General features: G+C 37.0%; 1 protein-coding gene across 10 annotated transcripts in view; it reads right to left on the bottom strand.

The window, feature by feature from the left end:
* Nucleotides 1-1,257: 1,257 nt before the first annotated feature.
* The window catches only part of stx1a (syntaxin 1A (brain)), a 53,040-nt gene continuing 33,418 nt past the window's right edge, over nt 1,258-20,879 (bottom strand). The window contains exons 4-11 of one of the 10 annotated variants that reach the window (XR_009131405.1): nt 15,945-16,019; nt 14,380-14,453; nt 14,191-14,299; nt 10,738-10,811; nt 10,520-10,654; nt 8,351-8,391; nt 7,145-7,255; nt 1,258-5,292 (exon numbers count right to left, since the gene is read on the bottom strand). Coding sequence is in view for 7 of the 10 variants with exons in the window: in XM_058079850.1 (XP_057935833.1) it covers nt 6,989-7,255; nt 10,520-10,654; nt 10,738-10,811; nt 14,191-14,299; nt 14,380-14,453; nt 15,945-16,019 (734 nt within the window). In the remaining 3 variants the exon portion in view is untranslated. Of the gene's footprint in view, nt 5,293-5,952; nt 7,256-8,350; nt 10,655-10,737; nt 10,812-14,190; nt 14,300-14,379; nt 14,454-15,944; nt 16,020-20,879 lie in introns of those variants that run through there. The other 9 variants (XR_009131406.1, XM_058079856.1, XM_058079855.1 and 6 more) reach the window with 9 other exon arrangements.

The following is a 20,879-nucleotide window of genomic DNA, read 5'->3' as shown; positions in this document are numbered from 1 at the left end:
AGTACAATCCGAAGAACACCATCCCTACTGTGAAGCATGGGGGTGGTAGCATCATGCTTTGGGGGTGTTTTCCTGCACCTCTGTAATAGCAAACAAAGGCTACTGTACCAAATATTAACATTCATTTTCTCAGGTGTTCAAATACTTATTAGCAGCTGTATCACACAAATAAATTGTTAAAAAAATCATGCATTGTGATTTCTGGATTTTTCTTTTTAGTTTATCTCTCTCACAGTGGACATGCACCTACGATGAAAATTTCAGACCCCTCCATGATTTCTAAGTGGGAGAAATAGCAAAATAGCAGGGTGTTCAAATACTTATTTTCTTCACTGTATATATACACACACACACATATATACACTGGTATATACATATACATGTGTATATATATATGCGTATATACATACACATACATATATACATACGTACATACATATATATATACATACATACGTATATACACATATACACACATATATATATATACATATATACATATATAGTATACACACACACATATATACATATATATACACACACACATACAAACACACACACATACATATATATACACATATATATACATACATAAACACACACACACATATATATACACATATATATACATACATACACATACATATACACACACACACATATATATATATATATATATACACACGTACATACACACATATATACATACATACATACATATACATACACGTATATATATACACATATATATATACACACACACACATATATATATAATGTGTGTATATATAGACACACACATTATATATATATATAATGTGGGTGTATGTATATATATATAGTATATATATAGTATATATATATAGTATATATATAGTATATATAGTATATATATACAGTATATATATAGTATATATATATATATATATATATATAGTTTCCTCTTGTTGTGACTGGTAAAAAACTGCAAAAAAATATAATATAAAATATAATATATAATATCACTTCTATGGTGAGATGTCTTAGTAGACCTCTTTTACGTGTTGCTCAACATCGTGTGTACCATGCCTTATCATTTCTGTTGAAAAAATTCATCCATCTGTGACTCCATTTTACGGGCAAATGATGCTCAAGCAGCACACCCACGTTTTTCCCCCGGACAATCTTTACTGCAAAAACAGGAAGAATCCAAAACAAAACAATGTCATCACAACACAACACAAAGGCAGCAGGTCGAGTAGGCAACATGGTCTGATATGTGTGTATGTGTGTGTGTGTGTGTATGTGTGTGTTTACAGGGCTACTTTGACTTCATGCTAACATCATCAATGACTGTCAACAAAACAAGACATTTAAAGCTAGAGAGGGATATTAAAAACTCCAAGCAGAGCAGACATCTTTTTTTTTTTTTGAACATACAGACCTGGCAGTGTTAAGAGAGCTTTTTGGGTAGAGGTCCTTTCATTCCACGGCACGTTCCAACATGTAGCGGCAAAAAAAAAAAAAAAAAAAAACACCCTCTTTATCCATGTGTACGCATGCACTCACGCAACACCGCCGAGTCCGAGGTGACAAGAGTACAAATACAGTACAAACCAGTTCTTTTTGCAATACAATTTAACATGAACTTAAACCATGCAGGACTTTTTCAAATGTATTTGTATTATTAATTCGTATTATTATCAAGGGAGGTAGAGGACATTGGACGGAAAGTTATGGCAGTAAACGTGGCTTTAAAAAATCGTTGCGGATTAGTAGCCTACTGAGCCAAAACGCTAGCATTAAAGTCGGGCATTGCATTATACATTTAATTTGAATATTTTAGCATCTTTTTCCATTGTCGGTCTTCAAAGTTTCCCCTTGTTTCGGCCTACAAGTTATTTTTGGAAGTATCTTTTCCCCCCCAAAAAATGTATATTGAATGCCAAAACTTTATGCTGGTGTTCTGGCTTACTTGGAATGTGTAAAGATTACATTAAAAATGTTTGATACATGGATTCACTTTGGGGAACATCATATCATTGACAATACTCAGCAGCACCGCACGTTTTACAAAATAGAAACTCATGCCAAAACAACTCATCGATGGATCGTTACAGGAAGTGACACGCCCCTCGTGCCCCAACATAAGTGTAATACCGTTGCATTTGTGGAAAATGGCAAAAAAAAAAAAAAATCATAAAGTGTGCGTCTAACATTTCAGGCCAGCGTGCCGCCGACGGCAGACGCTATGATGATGCCCAGAATGACACAGCATATAATAATCATGATTTTCTTCTAATGAGTGTACATAAAGACAAAAGAAGAGTCCATCCAGGGCAGCAGATGGGGGGGGGTGTCAGAAGAAAACATGTTAGAAATATTTCATTTCATAAACACACATGCAGTAAACTGCAGGGACAAAAGTATCAGGACATTGCTCTTATGTGATGTTTACATTGTACAGTGGTGACCTGTTTTTCCGGCCAGTTGCTTTATTACAGCATCGAACGCACTAGAACGACGGCGTATTGAAGCCACATTAAGAAAAAAATTCTTAAGATTTTAAGAATAAAGTTGTAAATTTTACAAGGAAAAAATATTGAAGCCACATAAAAAAAAATTCTTAAGATTTTAAGAATAAAGTTGTAAATTTTACAAGGAAAAAAAGTTGTACATTTATGAAAAAATTCAGGCATTTTCAGAATATAATGTAAATTTGAATGTAAATTTAGGAGGAAAGCTGTGTTTGCATGAAAAGAAATCGTAAATTTACGAGAATAAAGTCGCAAATTTACAAAAACTAAAAAAAAAAATTCATGACTTTTTCATTTCTTTATTTACGAAAAAAAATGTCAATTTACAATGTCGGAAATTTCTTTTAATCCTGTCATTTGAAGAAAGGTGAAGCCCTACTTCAATTTGAAATTTAAGTCCATAACATCATGAATAGCCTTTTAATAGTGTTTTAAAAACTAAAAAAAAAAATCATTACTTTTTCATTTCTTTATTTACGAGAAAAAAGTTGTCAATTTACGATGTCGGAAATTTCTTTTAATCCTGTGTCATTTGAAGAAAGGTGAAGCCCTACTTCAGTTTGAAATTTAAGTCCATAACGTCATGAATAGCTTTTTAATAGCGTTTTAAAAACTAAAAAAAAAATTCATGACTTTTTCATTTCTTTATTTACGAAAAAAAAGTTGTCAATTTACGATGCCGTAAATTTCTTTTAATCCGGTGTCATTTGAAGAAAGGTGAAGCCCTACTTAAGTTTGAAATTTAAGTCCATAACGCCATGAATAGCTTTTTAATAGCGTTTTAAAAACTAAAAAAACAAATTCATGACTTTTTCATTTCTTTATTTACGAGAAAAAAGTTGTCAATTTACTATGTCGGAAATTTCTTTTAATCCTGTGTCATTTGAAGAAAGGTGAAGCCCTACTTCAGTTTGAAATTTAAGTCCATAACGTCATGAATAGCTTTTTAATAGCGTTTTAAAAACTAAAAAAAAAAATTCATGACTTTTTCATTTCTTTATTTACGAAAAAAAAGTTGTCAATTTGCGATGTCGGAAATTTCTTTTAATCCTGTGTCATTTGAAGAAAGGTGAAGCCCTACTTAAGTTTGAAATTTAAGTCCATAACGTCATGAATAGCTTTTTAATAGCGTTTTAAAAACTAAAAAAACAAATTCATGACTTTTTCATTTCTTTATTTACAAGAAAAAAGTTGTCAATTTACTATGTCGGAAATTTCTTTTAATCCTGTGTCATTTGAAGAAAGGTGAAGCCCTACTTCAGTTTGAAATTTAAGTCCATAACATCATAAATAGCTTTTTAATAGCGTTTTAAATAGCTACAAAAACAACAATATTGTTTAAAGGTAAGTTACAAACTATGACTTTATTCTCAAAAATTTATGAGAAAAAAAAAAGTTGTATTTACGAGAAAAATTTACTGCCTTGGATCATTCAAAGACAAACAAAAATGGCTGGGGTTTTTTTTTCCTCAGTTGCCGTGGCAACTGAATGAGAGGCTCTAACACGACTTTTGTCTTGTAAATACAACTTTTTTGTCATGAATTTTCCGACTTTTTTTTGCCCCAGTAAATTTTTGAGTTTATTCTCGTGAATTTACAACCTTTTTCTTGTAAATACAACTTTTTTCTCATAAAATTTTGGACATATTACCCCGGTAAATTTATGACTTTATTCTCGTAAATTTACAACATTTTTCTTGTAAATAAAACTTTTTTCCTCACAAATTTTCCGACTTATTTTCCCCCAGTAAATTTATAACTTTATTCTCGTAAATTTACAACTTTTTTCTCATTAATTTTCTGACTTTTTTGCCCCGGTAAATTTATGACTTTATTCTCGTAAATATACAACTTTTTTTTTTCTTGTAAATACAACTTTCTTTTTTTTTTATGTGGCTATTAACTATTTTTTAAATAGTCCCCCGTACACAAGTAAACAGCAACAAGTCTCCTGTATTCAGTCCTTTGTAAGGAGTTGAGGCTAAAATGATAACACAATGGCCGGATGGGCTAGCATGCAGTATGTGTTTTTGTTATTTCTGTCCTCAAATAATAACAACGGTAGATTTGCCTTATCAATGTGTGACAAGCAATGGTCAAAAATGTCGTAGTACCTTATGAAATATTGTCACCAGCAAGTAGAGCTGAGCTGAGCCAAGTCGGTACCATGCAAGGGTGTTCCTGCTATTTATCGGACAGCAGCTGAACAATGATAGTTGTGTGTAGACTTACAATGAGAAGATGGTCAACCCGTACAGCTGTACAAACTACACTGACTATTCTCATTGTATATTCAAGTTTCATTTCCTGTATTTGATATTTATAAGATATGATGAAATGTTTGATATCCTAAACCCCATCAGGTACCTTTGGGATGAACCGGAGCAGTGTCCCAATATTTTTGTCCAAACTGCGAACTTAACATGGACAACAACGGGAACAAGATACAGATTTTGTGGAGTGTGTATATACAAAGAGACACAAAGTGTCCCAAAACCTTAAATAACAGTTTGTGTTGGTAGTAAAGCATGCAAAGGGTCATGCGTTTGACATGCATGTGAATCACTAAATCAAAGCAATGGACTTTATTAAGGACACTTCCTTTCCAGGGCTGCAGACCGCTATGCTGTTTAAGCAAAATGGGCCTCTTTATGACAGTCACATGTCCTGATTGTTCTGTGAAGGATCAGGTCATTCCCTAACTGAGTCCAACCGCCAGACAAACAACGAGGACGGTCAAACACACGGCGATACAACCTCCTATCAGGATCACTTTCTGCGGGAGGGAGGAATGGGTGAGGAGACAGGAAGTGTCAGGAAGTGATTGAGCAAAACACAAGAAGGATTGGATGCAGGAAAAGGAAAAGCAACCTCGCTTCCTTACTTTTAAGGAAACTTTAAAAATAATGTTGTCAATATCAGTGAGATCGAAAAAGTACCGTATTTTCTGGACTATAAGTCGCTCTGGAGTATAAGTCGCACAAGGCCAAAAATGCATAATTAGGTAGAACAAAACATACCGTATTTTTCGGACTATAAGTCGCACTTTTTTTCATAGGTTGGCTGTTCCTGCGACTTATACTCCAGAGCGACTTATAAATGAAAAAAACTGTTTATGTTACATAAACACTGGACACCTTTTCTTTTCGTGTTTATTGTTTGTGTAGCTGAATAACCATTGTGTTAGCATATCTTATTGTTCTCTATTCTTTTATTAATGTTAGAACTTGCCTTCCAAAAGGATGTAATGTCTGTTTTGGTCAAGTAGTTTGTAAAATAAATATTTTACGATAAAAAAATGCGACTTATACTCCAGTGCGACTTATGTATGTTTTTTTTCTACCTAATTATGCATTTCTGGTCTTGTGCAATTTATACTCCGGAGCGATTTATAGACCAGAAAATACAGTACATAAGTCGCACTGGAGTATAAGTCGCTTTTTTTTTTTAAGATATGCTAACACAATGGTTATTCAGCTACACAAAAAATAAACATGAACAGAAAAGGTGTCCAGTGTTTATGTAACAAACAGTTTTTTCATTTATAAGTCGCTCTGGAGTATAAGTCGCAGGAACAGCCAACCTATATATTAAAAAAAAGTGTGACTTATAGTCCAGAAAATACTGGAAAGTAGTAGATTTTAGTAAAACAGGATAAGGTGCAGTTGAGTGACAGGTAGAAAAGCTCTGACTTTCCTTTGACCAAACCAAAAAGTGGTTGGTTTACTATAAATCTCTACATTCTATTCTAATCTATTATAAAAATGCCCGTTTTTTTTAGAAGTACAAATATTGAGTACTCCAGTTTTGATTTTTTTGAATTTTTTGAGAAAAAAATGTTGCTTTGCTTATTATTGTACAATATTGCACATGACAACTAGCATGTTTAACTTGTATCGTATGATTCCTCTGAGTAGATGTACCCTGTGCGTTGCTTTTATTGAGTGAAACAGCTAAATAACCTACCATGGGGCCATGGAAAGTTGTGATTGCCAGATTCCTGGCATTCACAATCCTTATGTGAAACATGAACATATGAAAACAGTGGGAGAAAACTAGTTAGTGTGAGCTAGCTAACAATGCTTGTACCTATTTTTACGCTAAAGCCCGAACAAAAAAAAAACCCACTATTTTAATTACATAACTGACTTGTATATGAACCACTGAGCCCAAATATTAGATTGGGAAGGTGTCCCTAATGGGTGATAGACAGATAAATAAAGAGAACACTTACTTTTTTTGTTGACACCCACGCCCACAACACGCAAGCGCCACATGCATGAGCACAGACTCGGGCATGCATGCCCAACGGTTACACAACAACAACACGCCATGCCGATCGCCCTGTCCATCCTCTGCTTGGTGACTCACCCTCCGAGCTTTACTCTGGTATTTAACTGCCTTCTTGGTGTCTGAAACCGCCCTCTCCACATAGTCTACCGAGTGCTCCACATTGTACTCTATGCGGTCTATCATCTCTCCCTGGGAGAGGCCGGAAAGAGGACAGGAAACGTGTCCGGGAGGAGAAGAGGGGAGGAAACGTGGGTGATAGACGACAAGGAAAAGAGAAGGAAAGGGGAGGAAAAAGAAAGAGTTAGATTCCAAACGTCTGTGTGTGTGTTTCTCACCCTCTTGCTGGTCTTTTTAAACTTCTTGCATTTGGGGATGTTGTTCTTTGCTTGGTACACATGGTGCTGTGCCCCCAAGACACTGTGCTCAATGTTGTTCACCAGCTCGCCCTGCACAACAACAACAACAGATATCAATACCCGGGTATTGAGTAAGGCTCTAAGTGCAATATATTAAGTTCTAAGGGCAGTTTTTCTATAATGCCTCATATTAACTCACTAGCAAGGTGTCATATTTCTATAACGCCTCGTATTAACTCACTAGCAAGATGTCATATTTCTATAACGCCTCATATTAACTCACTAGCAAGATGTCATATTTCTATAACGCCTCATATTAACTCACTAGCAAGGTGTCATATTTCTATAACGCCTCATATTAACTCACTAGCAAGATGTCATATTTCTATAACGCCTCATATTAACTCACTAGCAAGGTGTCATTTTTCTATAACGCCTCATATTAACTCACTAGCAAGATGTCATTTTTCTATAACGCCTCATATTAACTCACTAGCAAGATGTCATATTTCTATAACGCCTTGTATTAACTCACTGGCAAGATGTCATTTTTCTAAAACGCCTCATATTAACTCACTGGCAAGATGTCATATTTCTATAATGCCTCATATTAACTCACTGGCAAGATGTCATATTTCTATAACGCCTCATATTAACTCACTGGCAAGATGTCATTTTTCTATAACGCCTCATATTAACTCACTGGCAAGATGTCATTTTTCTATAACGCCTCATATTAACTCACTAGCAAGATGTCATATTTCTATAACGCCTCATATTAACTCACTAGCAAGATGTCATATTTCTATAACGCCTCATATTAACTCACTAGCAAGATGTCATATTTCTATAACGCCTCATATTAACTCACTAGCAAGATGTCATTTTTCTATAACGCCTCATATTAACTCACTAGCAAGATCTCACAGTGTATAGACTGGTCATATATTTTATGTCATTTCATATTATCTGCAAACTGTATTGTATATAACTCTGGGTACAATTGTTGATGTGTTAATACTTGGGTTGTTTATATTTACATTGTGTATTTTGTACTCCTATCCTATCCTATCCTGGACACAACATCACAACACTGAATTTGTATTTTGCGTTGCCCCCTACAAAAAGATCAAAAGTCTTGGTGCATACACTTCTACAAAAAAAATTGAAAATAAAGTCAATTACCTTTTTGTATTAGATGGCGAGTGCCGCTGCGTTCTTGACAGCTTAGTTTCATTGTGGAGACAAAGTGTGGAAAAAAACGAGGCACAGAAAACAGTAGAAGTTGAAAGGGTGGATAGGGGAGGGGTGAGGGGGGGCGATAAGCTGAGAAATATCAACAGACAATCATGTACCATTTCATGACAGAGAGGTTAGTGAATTAAATATTTGGAATTAAATCATTCATTTGCACAGCAAAAAAACATTTGTATGTACACAATAACAAAGACGCACACACAGACATTATATTTCATATAAACAGCAGAGATATATTATGGGAATAAATTCTTAATAATAATTTCAGGAGCAAAACAAACACTATCATCCATTTGTTCAGTCATGTAAATAGACATGATAAATATTTGATTTTATTCATAAAAGGCAGCTCTGCAGAGAGAAACCTGCTTATTTTTGTTAGGGAATTCTGGCTTCCAGTTGTCTGAATTATGAAATAATTGTATTCATTATACAAATATACTGTTGTTTTTAAATATTATATATTTTTTTAAAATATGATTTAACCTACGGTCCTACATTGCTCCCTCGTTCTGTATATTTTTGTGGTTGACTATGGCGTATTATTTGCCCATAAAAGCATCAAAATGTTCTACATAAATGAAGTAAAACATTAATACAGATGAATGCAATACAAGATGGTAATAAACTATAGCCTGCACTGGCCACTGGGTGTCACTAAAAACACGCATAGGACTTTTATTATTATTTCATCATCATAATAATAGCAACAACACGGGCTACTGTTGTGGCCATAGTCCAACTAAAACCCAACTTTGAATCCCCAACGTCCGGAAGACATTTATTGAAGTCTTATTTAGGTCTAAAAAAAAAATTGAAAAAATTCCCAAAAAAGTGCAGTTCCCCTTTAAGGTACTTTATAGCGAGATAACTACTATCACAATGCTCATGCAATATATTATGTTGAAATGCCTCTCTAAATAGAAATACTATATAGAAATATAAATAAATATATAAATATAATATAATAAATATAAAATATATAATAAATATAATATAATATAATAAATGTAATATAAATATAAATACTAAATAGAAGATATGGTACTTTGTATAGTTAAAATAGGTGTGTCCGGATGCCGTGCATTGTTAGCCAGCTCATATTAACTCATATTGTGGTGTTATAATGCATATACTAAAAGAGAAAGAAATATGTATTCATGTTTCATATAAGGGTTATGAATGGTGGGCAAAATTAAAAAAAAAAGTGCAGGTCCCCTTTAAGGTACCCTATAGCAAGATAACTACTATCACAATGCTCATGCAATATACTATGTTGAAATGCCTCTCTAAATAGAAGTACTATATAGAAATATAAATAAATATAATATAATAAATATAAAATATAAAAATATATAATAAATATAATATAATATAACATAAATACTAAATAGAAGATATGGTACCTTGTATAGTTAAAATAGGTGTGTCCGGATGCCGTGCATTGTTAGCCAGCTCATATGAACTCATATTGTGGTGTTATATTGCATATAAAAAAGAAAGAAATAAGTATTCATGTTTCATATAAGGGTTGCGAATGGCAGGCAAAATTCCCCCAAAAAGTGCAGTTCCCCTTTAAGGTACTTTATAGCGATGCTCATGCAATATACTATGTTGAAATGCCTCTCTAAATAGAAGTACTATATATACACATATAAATAAATATATAAATATAATATAATAAATGTAATATAAATATAAATACTAAATTGAAGATATGGTACTTTGTATAGTTAAAATAGGTGTGTCCGGATGCCGTGCATTGTTAGCCAGCTCATATTAACTCATATTGTGGTGTTACAATGCATATACTAAAAGAGAAAGAAATATGTATTCATGTTTCATATAAGGGTTATGAATGGTGGGCAAAAAAGTGCAGTTACCCTTTAAGGTACTTTATAGTGAGATAACTACTATCACAATGCTCATGCAGTATACTATATTGAAATGCCTCTCACTGGGGTTGCATTAAAAGGCAAACCAACCTCTCTATATTGTTGCTATTGCCAATTTATTCTTGTTTTATATATACTGCATATGGAAAAATAATTGCATCCGTTTCCCAAGAAGCCAAGATATAAGTGAAGCGTTGTTCACCTGGCTCTCCACCAACATGGCCATGTCCATGAACATGTCATGAAGCTCTCGGATGCTGTTTTCCAGCTTGATGATCTCGTTGTGCCGCGTCTCAATCTCGTTCATGGCCTGCTGGGTGATGTTGTCCATGATGATCTACGCATTGGAAGACAAACACACACGTTTATGTTGAAGTGACCGTGCATGAACGGGAGCGGACACTTTTGTCGCTTACTTACTCCCGATGTGAAGATAGCTGGGTTGTCGCTTTCCAACATACTTTCCAGCTCCTCATTTGTCGTATTTCTTCCAGCTAAAAAAAAAAAAAGTGGAAGAAAGTGACAATTAGCTAAAAACTTGTTCTTAATTGGAATTCACTTCTCCATCCGTCCACATGATTCCCACCCGGCATAACTTTAATTAAAAGGAAACGTTTGTCCTTCTCTATTTGCTCTCTTGCCATCTGACTCCTCTACTTTTTAATACATTACAGGAACGCATGTGATTTAAAAATAATTGGTGTCAAAATTCAGAGCAGGCATCATCCCGCTGGAGCCAAGCAGAAGAACTACTTCTATATATTACATTGGAATGTTTTATATTTTAATATGTTTATTATGGGGCTGCACGGCGGTCGAGTGGTTAGCGCGCAGACCTCACAGCTAGGGTTCAATTCCACCCTGGGCCATCTCTGTGTGGAGTTTGCATGCAATTAATAATTATAATTATAAGCAGCTGGTGGCAAACTTCCTGAAGTCCTACAAAACCCTTGACTGCAATATGTCACTGGAGATGCACTTTTTGCATTCCTATCTAGTTAGCGCATGGTTAGCGCGCAGGCCTCACAGCTAGGAGACCCTAGTTCAATTCCACTCTCGGCCATCTCTGTGTGGAGTTTGCATGTTCTCCCCGTGCATGCGTGGGTTTTCTCCAGGTACTCCGGTTTCCTCCCACATCCCAAAAAAACATGCTAGGTTAATTAGCGACTCCAAATTGTCCATAGGTATGAATGTGAGTGTGAATGGTTGTTTGTCTATATGTGCCCTGTGATTGGCTGGCCACCAGTCCAGGGTGTACCCCCGCCTCTTGTCCGAAGACAGCTGGGATAGGCTCCAGCATGAATGAAAAAGAAAGAGGTTTGACCAGTGGCGTCATTAGGCCTATTTTAGAGGCTTCAGCCCCCCCAAATAATTTAAAATAAAATAAAATAATAAAATAATAATAATAAAACAATTTGATATTTTTAATTAATTATTTTTTTTTACAAATTTCATATAATAGGGCAAAAGCAGGCTAATAAGCAAGCCAATCAGCAGGCTAATACTGGCCTACTACTATTACTAGTAGTAGTAGTAATAATCGTAAGAATAATAATGATGATAGTAATAATAGGCTAATTAATAATATAATAATGATTAATAATGACCCTTGTGAGGAAAAAGCGGTAGAAAATGAATGAATGAATGAATGTTTATTATGGGATCGTGGCAGGAAGCAGTCAAACACTACTTTTCTACTTTTACTATAATAATGGCAGGGGATAAAAAGCAAAACAAAGGAGTGAGCGTTCACATTAAAACACAACATCTTTAACAAATGATCTTTGTCTTTCCACGTTATGAACCATTTTGAGTTGAAGGACAGAGCAAATGAGTCATGGTCGACTGGTGATGACACACACACACACACACACACACACACATCCTCTATTACATGTCCTCTTACTGCTTACCTATAACACCTTAAACTGTGCAATCACACCCCGGATCCGTCTCTAACCTTTAAACCTTTAAATCTTATCACTCGGATGAACCGAAGGTAACAGTGCTGTCGGTCCTTCCTCACACACTTCCACTTCCACCAGCCAATTTCCACTCCACATTGGCTCTCAAATGCCTGGAAGGCTCTTATTTGTCGCCATGGTGACTCAAACCTCAGAGAAGCCCCATGTAAAGCTGAGCAGGTTTATTCATTCATGTTTTTATCAGAATAATTCTTCTTACATTGCTACCGGTAATAATGCCCCCCGATTTGAAGTACTAAAGAAACTGATAATATTTATCGATATTAGGAAAGCAGGAAGTGAACAAATGTAACAGTCACTGATTGTAAAAGTAGCAGATGGAGGGGTAGGATTTAATAAGCTTTGCTTCTTCCTACTCCTTTTGGACATGTGGAACTGTGAACTGATTATGTGATGCATTCAATTGTAATCTGATGCATGTTCAAATGAAATTAAACCATTACCATTAACATTATTCATGTATCTGTACTGCATAGACTGAACTTAAAAATGAAACCAGGAAAATACAAACAAAATGGAGTGCATATTCAGGAGTCAAATTTCATGTTGAGTACTATAAATTGTTGGTGGTCACACTTTTTTTCATAGGTTGGCTGTTCCTGCGACTTATACTCCAGAGCGACTTATAAATGAAAAAACTGTTTATGTTACATAAACACTGGACACCTTTTCTGTTCATGTTTATTTTTTGTGTAGCTGAATAACCATTGTGTTAGCATATCTTAAGAAAGTAGTAATAAGTAGTTTGTAAAATAACTTACCCGCAAAATATGCGACTTATACTCCAGTGTGACTTATGTATGTTTTTTTTCTACCTAATTATTATAAATTACCTGCAAAAAATGCGACTTATACTCCAATGCAACTTATGTATCTTTTTTTTCTACCTAATTATTATAAATTACCAACAAAAAATGTGACTTATGTTTTTTTTTCTACCTAATTATTATAAATTACCCACAAAAAGTGCGACTTATGTATGTTTTTTTCGACCTAATTATGCATTTTTGGCTTATAGTCCAGAAAATACGGTACTCAATGCTACAATGGTACAAAAATGCTGGGAAAAAATATGGGGATATCTGGTCCTTACAGCAATAGGTAGTGAAAAAATATGAAAATATATAAAATATGTATACTAAATAGAAGATATGGTACTTTGTATTAATGTTCATTTGCAGATTTATTAAGTTTATGACAAAACAAAACACTTTTCCAATGGAATACAGTAACTTGTATTCCGTATACAGTAACGGAATACAGTTTAGTTTAGTGTCTGATTTATTGTTTTTGTAGAACACATAAATAAAGGAGTCTAAATGTGCCCTATGATTGGCTGGCGACCAGTCCAGGGTGTACCCCGCCTCTCGCCCAAAGACAGCTGGGATAGGCTCCAGCACCCCCTGCGACCCTCGTGAGGAAAAAGCGGTAGAAAATGAATGAATGAATGTTTTGTTTAGTGTCTGATTTATTGTTTTTGTAGAACACATAAATAAAGGAGTCTATATGTGCCCTGTGATTGGCTGGCGACCAGTCCAGGGTGTACCCCGCCTCTCGCACGAAGACAGCTGGGATAGGCTCCAGCACCCTCCGCGACCCTTGTGAGGATAAGCGGTAGAAAATGAATGAATGAATAAATAAAGGAAATGAAAATAATCACTTCCAGTGTCTAAAACCTTTATGAACTGCAATGTTTGAAGTAACTTACCTGTCGGCTGTAATCCCGAAACTCAACTCTGAACTCCCAAAGTCACTTCCTGTCCTCCACAGGTCCGTAACACATACACACACACGCCTACTATATTGGGTAAAACATGGTGGTATCGCCCCCCACCTTGCAGTGCAGTGTGATCCACACTAAAATATCTACTGCAATTTTCAAACTTACTGATCTCCAGCTGTCTTTGAATGCGTCCCTTGCAGCGCTCCCTGTAGTCCGACTGGGTGGTGTTGTACTCGGACATCACCTCCACAAACTTGCGGGACAAGGTGGAGTGCTGGGACAGCAGAATGACTTGTTGCTCGGAGAACTCATTCAGAAATGAGCAAGCAGCGAGAAGGTATGTATTTGCTCTACCTGTGTCTTGCGTATCCTCAAATCCGCTGACGACCTGTTCTGACTTTCTTCCTGCTCAATAGTGTGAAGAATGCCTGCAACGCACAAACATATTCACCTAGAAAAGTGACTAAAAGTGACTAAGCGTCTTTGTTATGGTGTCCTTTTGTTGTTTCCATCCCAAGACAAATATCTACAGTATATACTATTGATATTACACTAACACTAAATAATAGGGGTGTAAGAAAATATCATATCAGTGACACTGTAGCATAGTCACTTCATTGCAATACTGTACATATTACTATTATTATATATTGTCACATCCATACTGTGCATATTGTTTATAATCTGTATAATCTGCAATAGCCATATTATAGTCATTTATATCCCTGTACATATCCTCACTGTATTATAGTCACAGCCTGTTATAGTTTGTACATAGATCTGTCCATTTACAGCTCTATTCTATTTCTACATTTACTTACTACTAAGGTACTTGTAAAATTGCACTTCTGGTTGGATGCTAACTGCATTTTGTTGCCCTGTACCAGTGACATGAGCAATAACAATAAAGTTGAATCTAATCTAATTATCGCGATACTTCGTTCCACGATACTGTATTGATATTAAAAAGTATAATATGGATATTTTTAGGCATTTATCATAGACTGTATATGGTATTCATTCAAGTTCAGACACGGCAAAGGTTCAATTCTGATTTTAATTTAAACCTCCGATCGTTAGGTGGCAGCACTTCCGTAGTCAATTAGGCAAGGACGTTGAACGAGATTCACGAGTGAAACGTCCTCACACATAAACACAGTTCAACATGGTGGAATGCCAGCACATAACAGCGGCCCCTGCGGCGTAAAAGGCTGAAGTGTGGACACATTTTGGATTTCTACACAAAGTTGGGTGCGCAGTAATTGACAAAACCCATGCCGTTTGTAAAAATGTGTCGTGCCCGAATAAAGTATTCGGGAAAACACGACAAATCTGCGAGTCCACTTAGCGAGACACCATGAGGACTTGCCGCTAGCAAGCAATGCGAAGGTCCTTTTGTATACTACAAAAGTAGTACTGTGATATTGCAGGTATTTTGTTTTTCAAATTGATATCACTATTTTGTTAAATAATAGTTATTTCAAGCATCCTAAAAGGACCTTTTTACTGATGTTAGTTACTTTGTTCCACAAAAATACTGTTCTGATGGTGGATAAGTCAGGGACTGTATACTCTGCATTTTTTCACAGCTAATAGAATGTGAACATTTGAGCAGGATCTTGAGACATAATTTAATTTATTTGTTTTTTATGTTGTTTTTTTTTGTAAATTTAAAGCTGGATGTTAAAGCTTTATTTATCCAAATGCTACACTTTAAGCTTTTACAGCTTTTACAAAAATATCGCCTTGTTAACAGTATCGTGATATATCGTGCTACATCATATCGCCAGATTCTTGCAATACACACCCCTACTAAATAGTACTAATAGTCACAGGCAATTGTTCATTAGTTTTATTCTTACTGGCTGATGTAATGATTTAATGAACGTGACAAAATTGGAAAAAGAAATAGAACTCACTCTTTAATTTGGAGCGCACTTTGTTGGCCAGTTTCTTGATGTCTGCCATAAGATCCTCCAGTTCGGCTTTAGTTTCTGAGGAGTAAAAAGGAACAAGACGCTGATGAACCCTAATAAAGCAAGACTTCCATAGATATATTGTATAAATAGAAACAGCATACTTGCCCCCCCGCCGTCTACAAAGCACACACACATGCTGCAAACACTGCATAGCCTGTCAGTTTTCTCTTGCGCAAAAAAAAACTCTCAACGAGCTTGTCAACCCATTGGTAATTGCAGGAGTTAATGACTCAATGTAACCGCCTCACTCACGGTTTCATTATACAAACATTAAACTCATCACACAGCAACTTACCACTCAAAAAGTATGCCTAATAACTATACAAACATGTACCAATACAAGTTTTACCATCATATATTTTGTTTGCATGTCATTGCAGGACTAGCAGCATAGAAAATGGTGGATGGCGCTGCAATGCTGACTCTGTCAACCAGAGGGAGCCAAATGACCCAGAGCCCAGAGGGAGGCTGACGTCATTGCAGCGATCCAATGAATGTATTGGTATTTGTCATACTCATCACACAGCAACTTACCACTCAAAAGGTATGCCTAATAACTATACAAACATGTACCAATACAAGTTTTACCATCATATATTTTGTTTGCATGTCATTGCAGGACTAGTAGCATAGAAAATGGTGGATGGTGCTGCAATGCTGACTCTGTCAACCAGAGGGAGCTAAATGACCCAGAGCCCAGAGGGAGGCTGACGTCATTGCAGCGCCCCAATGAATGTGTTGATATTTGTTATAACTTATTGGTATTTCTTTTGAGTGTTAAGTTGCTGTGTGATGAGTTTAGTGCTGTTAGTAAAGTGTTAGCAAGATGTGAGTCGGCGATATATATAACGACCTCGGGCGATTTCCAGTGGGTTGATAAGCTTGTTGATTCATGATTGGCTCCTGCTACAGAAAGAGCGACTGCTTCCTCACTGACTATTTCAAATGAGTAGGAAGAAGTGCAGCTTATTCAATCCTACGCCGCTTCAATATAATTTAAAGTACCGTTCCCCTTTAGGCGTCAAGTTTCATTTAGGACTGAGGAGCAGTACATGTGAAAAATGAGATAGCATGGGAGATGCAGGCCCACCCCAGGCTTCACAAATAAATACTTTACATCAGAATGTCACAGTACATGCTGGACTTCAAGTTTCCACTCAATGAACCACAGCTGCAGTGCTGGCAGGACTCATGCATTTAGACAAGAATGGCCGTATACTGCTATAAATGCTGTACACTGACTGCTGTAAAGTTTCATTTCTACAGTATTATCTTGAGGATACTGACATTTAGTGTCATCAAAACGGTTGCTGAAACAAGAGGGGTGTAGTTCCGACTCACTTTTGTGAGATGCTATATAAGCAACAAACTGTAATGATGCACAAACTTAATTTATTTAACCTTTATTTCCATACAAAAGGCAGGAAAGGTGGAAAAGAAGAATGGCTTTCAGACACACACACACACAGCTCTAGAGCATTCTTTGCTATATTTAGCACCATGCAAACAAGTGGAAAGTCATCCATCATCTCCATGCCATAAGAGACCCACATCTCCATATGTTAACAAGCCCCGGGAAACTGGTGCACTTAAAATAACTTATGCAAAACTATTTAATGGCCACAACCTTTTCCCTTTTGTGAGATTCTGGGATCCCTTTTTTGACATTTTGGGACAGAACAAGCTCCAAAACCTGGGGAGACAGAGCCTTCTCCATTGCTGCCCTCGCTCTCTGGAACTCTTTGCCCCAGTCACTCCGTGCTTGCCGCGACCTTCCCTCCTTCAAAAAACAACTCAAAACCCACCTGTTTAAATTTGTTTTTAAATGTCTAATTTTTTATACCTGACTGATGCGCCCCGCCCTGCTTTTAGCCTTGTTGTAGCTCTGAATGAATGTATGGATATTGTATTTTAATGCATCTTTTACTCTGTTTTTATTCAACTCTATTTTTATTTATTTTTGTCTTTGAGTACTCTGAAAAGCGCTATACAAATAAAATGTATTATTATTATTATTATTATTATTATTATTATTATTATTCTCCCGTTAACTTAACAGTGCAATGTTTATCTGCAAATTTGATAATTTTTGATAAAATTTTGATAAAATTTTGGGGGTTTTTTGTGGAAAACCCCACCCATTTGTGTTTTTTCTCTCCAAAAATATTTTTTTTCTTCCAGAAAACGCATTAGTCGGTAACGATTGCTAAATTTGTGATACTAAAGCGTAAAATGTCAGCCTCATACATACCCGCATCATAACACAGCATACAATACAAATGTCATACAATTACAAATTTTACAAATTTCCCCACTGAGGGACGAATAAAGGCATATCTTAATAGTGTTGGTGTGAGATTTAAATGGAGGCGTGTACCTTAGTTGTACCTTGTACCTCCTGCTGGTGGCGTCATAGCCACAGGAAATGCACCTAAGAAAAAAGTACCGATGCTGCAGGAGACAGCTGAACTTATGAATAGGTTACCGGAAGGAAAAACTTTTCCCTCCAAAAAAAATCAGCGCGTTTTTAAAGTTTCAATCATCATCTCTTTAATAATAAGCATGAGAGTCATATGAAGGGAATAGGCTTGTATCGAACGTGAAAGTGCTGAAAATGTTGATCCAAAAATCTGAGAAGGAGTCAACGTCAAGGTAGCAGGAGAGTTAAGAGAGGGAGGAGGAGTGAGCGTGTGTCGAGTGTGCAGTGGCAGCCTCATTGCGGCATCATAACTAAAGGCTTTGAGTGTCAAAGATGGATTTTCCTTCTGGTCTGGGGGGGGGCAACGTAACCCCTACCCTTACTCATTAGCATGCTTGTACAACTTGAAAACAGACAGGGGAGTAAGGTTATGGAAGAGTGTAACCATAGCAACCTCTCATGAGGTCAGGAGGGCCGCCGTCACAGCTCCAATGGAAACCACGCATGTGATTGTGTGTGTGTGTGTGTGTGTGTGTGTGTGAGATGAAGAGTTAGATTAGATCCCCGCCCATCCACCCCACCCCCAAACAGATGAGGCCAACCTGCTCGATCAAGTGTCCATTGAGCCTCGTTATTGGCCCCCCTGAAAGGAGGAAGAGAGCACACACGCTGATGAATCAGTACAAGAGGAGGTGTGTGTGTGTGTGGGTTGGGGGGGGGTCAAGCAAATTAGAGGGCAAAAGTGACGAGTCAATTGAGCTCTACTTCACACCCCAAACCCTCTTCCAGACGCCCTCAAATGGAATCTTCAGGTCACGCTTGTTGCCGTCATTAATATGGCGTTGCTATGACGACGCGCACAGCCGGGGCCTCTCGCCAGCTTCAGATTGTTTGAAAAGTGGCAGAGGAGGTGGGAGAGGGACGGGTAGACTGATGAAGGATGGGAAGCGGGAGGAAGCACACAGTGTGAGCCAAGGAAATTAAATGAAGTGAATTTTTGGGAAGAGATTTCCTGCTGTGTTAGAAACCGCTGGAAGAGCGCCGCGGAAGGGAAGAAATACCAACCGACATATCAATCAACGGTTACATTAGCACTCTGAGTCTTCATTTCTCATCTTAGAGAGACATTTTGGCTAATTGGGAATAGTTTCCCCACAAAACACAGCAAAGGCCATAAAAGCATAACTGAGTATGCTGTGGAGCAGGGGTCTCAAACTCAATTTACCTGGGGGCCACCGGAGCTAGGTTCTGGGTGAAGCTGGGCTGCATCAGGTTTTCAAAAAAAAAACCCAAAACGCATTTATTAAAAACTGAAAAAAAAATAAAAAAAAAATAAAAAAACTATCTTCAATGCTTTTTCGGTACTTTGGTTCCGGTTTTCCACACCAAAATATCTGATAAAACATTCCACTGTTCTCAAATAGTCATTCATTCTTTCATTTTCTACCGCTTTTTCCTCACGAGGGTCGCGAAAGCCAATCACAGGGCACATATAGACAAACAACCATTCACACTCACATTCATACCTATGGACAATTTGGAGTCGCCAATTAACCTAGCATGTTTTTTGGAATGTGGGAGGAAAACCGGAGTACCCGGAGAAAACCCATGCATGCACGGGGAGAACATGCAAACTCCACACAGAGATGGCCGAGGGTGGAATCGAACCCTGGTCCTCCTAGCTGTGAGGTCTGCGCGCTAACCACTCAACCGCCGTGCAGCCCGACAACACAAAGTTTTTAAAATAAATTTTTTATTAATAAGGAAGAAAACATCCAAACTGACATGGCCCTGTGTGGAAAAGCGATTGCCCCCTAAACCTAATACCTGGTTGCCCCCCCCCTTAGCGGCAGCAATTGCGATAACTTGGAATGAGTTCTTAGAGCGCTGTGGAGCAATTTTGGCCCACTCATCTTTGCTGAATTGTTGTCATTCGGCCACAGTGGAGGAAACCGGAATACCCGGCGAAAACCCACGCATGCACGGGGAGAGAGTGGAATTGAACCCTGGTCTCTTAGCTGTGAGGTCTGCGCGCTAATCACTCGACCGCCGTGCCACCCTCCACCCTAATTTGTGGTGCAAATTAGAGACCCTGACAGTTATTTACATTTTAGACCACACACTCACTGACTGAGGTTAAGTGAATAGCAGCATTAATATGGTGGCTATGCTAAAACATATACAAGTTGTTGATGAATGATGAAGCATAAAGCAAAGAGACAACCGTCTGCCTCTATCCGGTCGGAATACTCTGCAGGTTTCCATTCCTGTCACTCCCTGATAACAATCCATCAATCTTCCTCTCTGTGACTGCGAGCTTGGTGTCAGGGTACCATGACACCAACTTACAGCCCAAGACCCGTTCCTTCGCTCTAAAACAAGTCAATTTACTTCCTGTGAGAGGTCCATTTATTTCAATTCTCCCGTCTCACCTTGTCTTTGTAATCTGTGTAAAT

Source organism: Doryrhamphus excisus, chromosome 8, assembly GCF_030265055.1.
Source record: "Doryrhamphus excisus isolate RoL2022-K1 chromosome 8, RoL_Dexc_1.0, whole genome shotgun sequence".
Lineage (NCBI taxonomy): Eukaryota > Metazoa > Chordata > Actinopteri > Syngnathiformes > Syngnathidae > Doryrhamphus > Doryrhamphus excisus.
The sequence above is the reverse complement of the archived record's forward strand: the minus strand, read 5'-3'. Positions and strand labels throughout refer to the sequence as shown.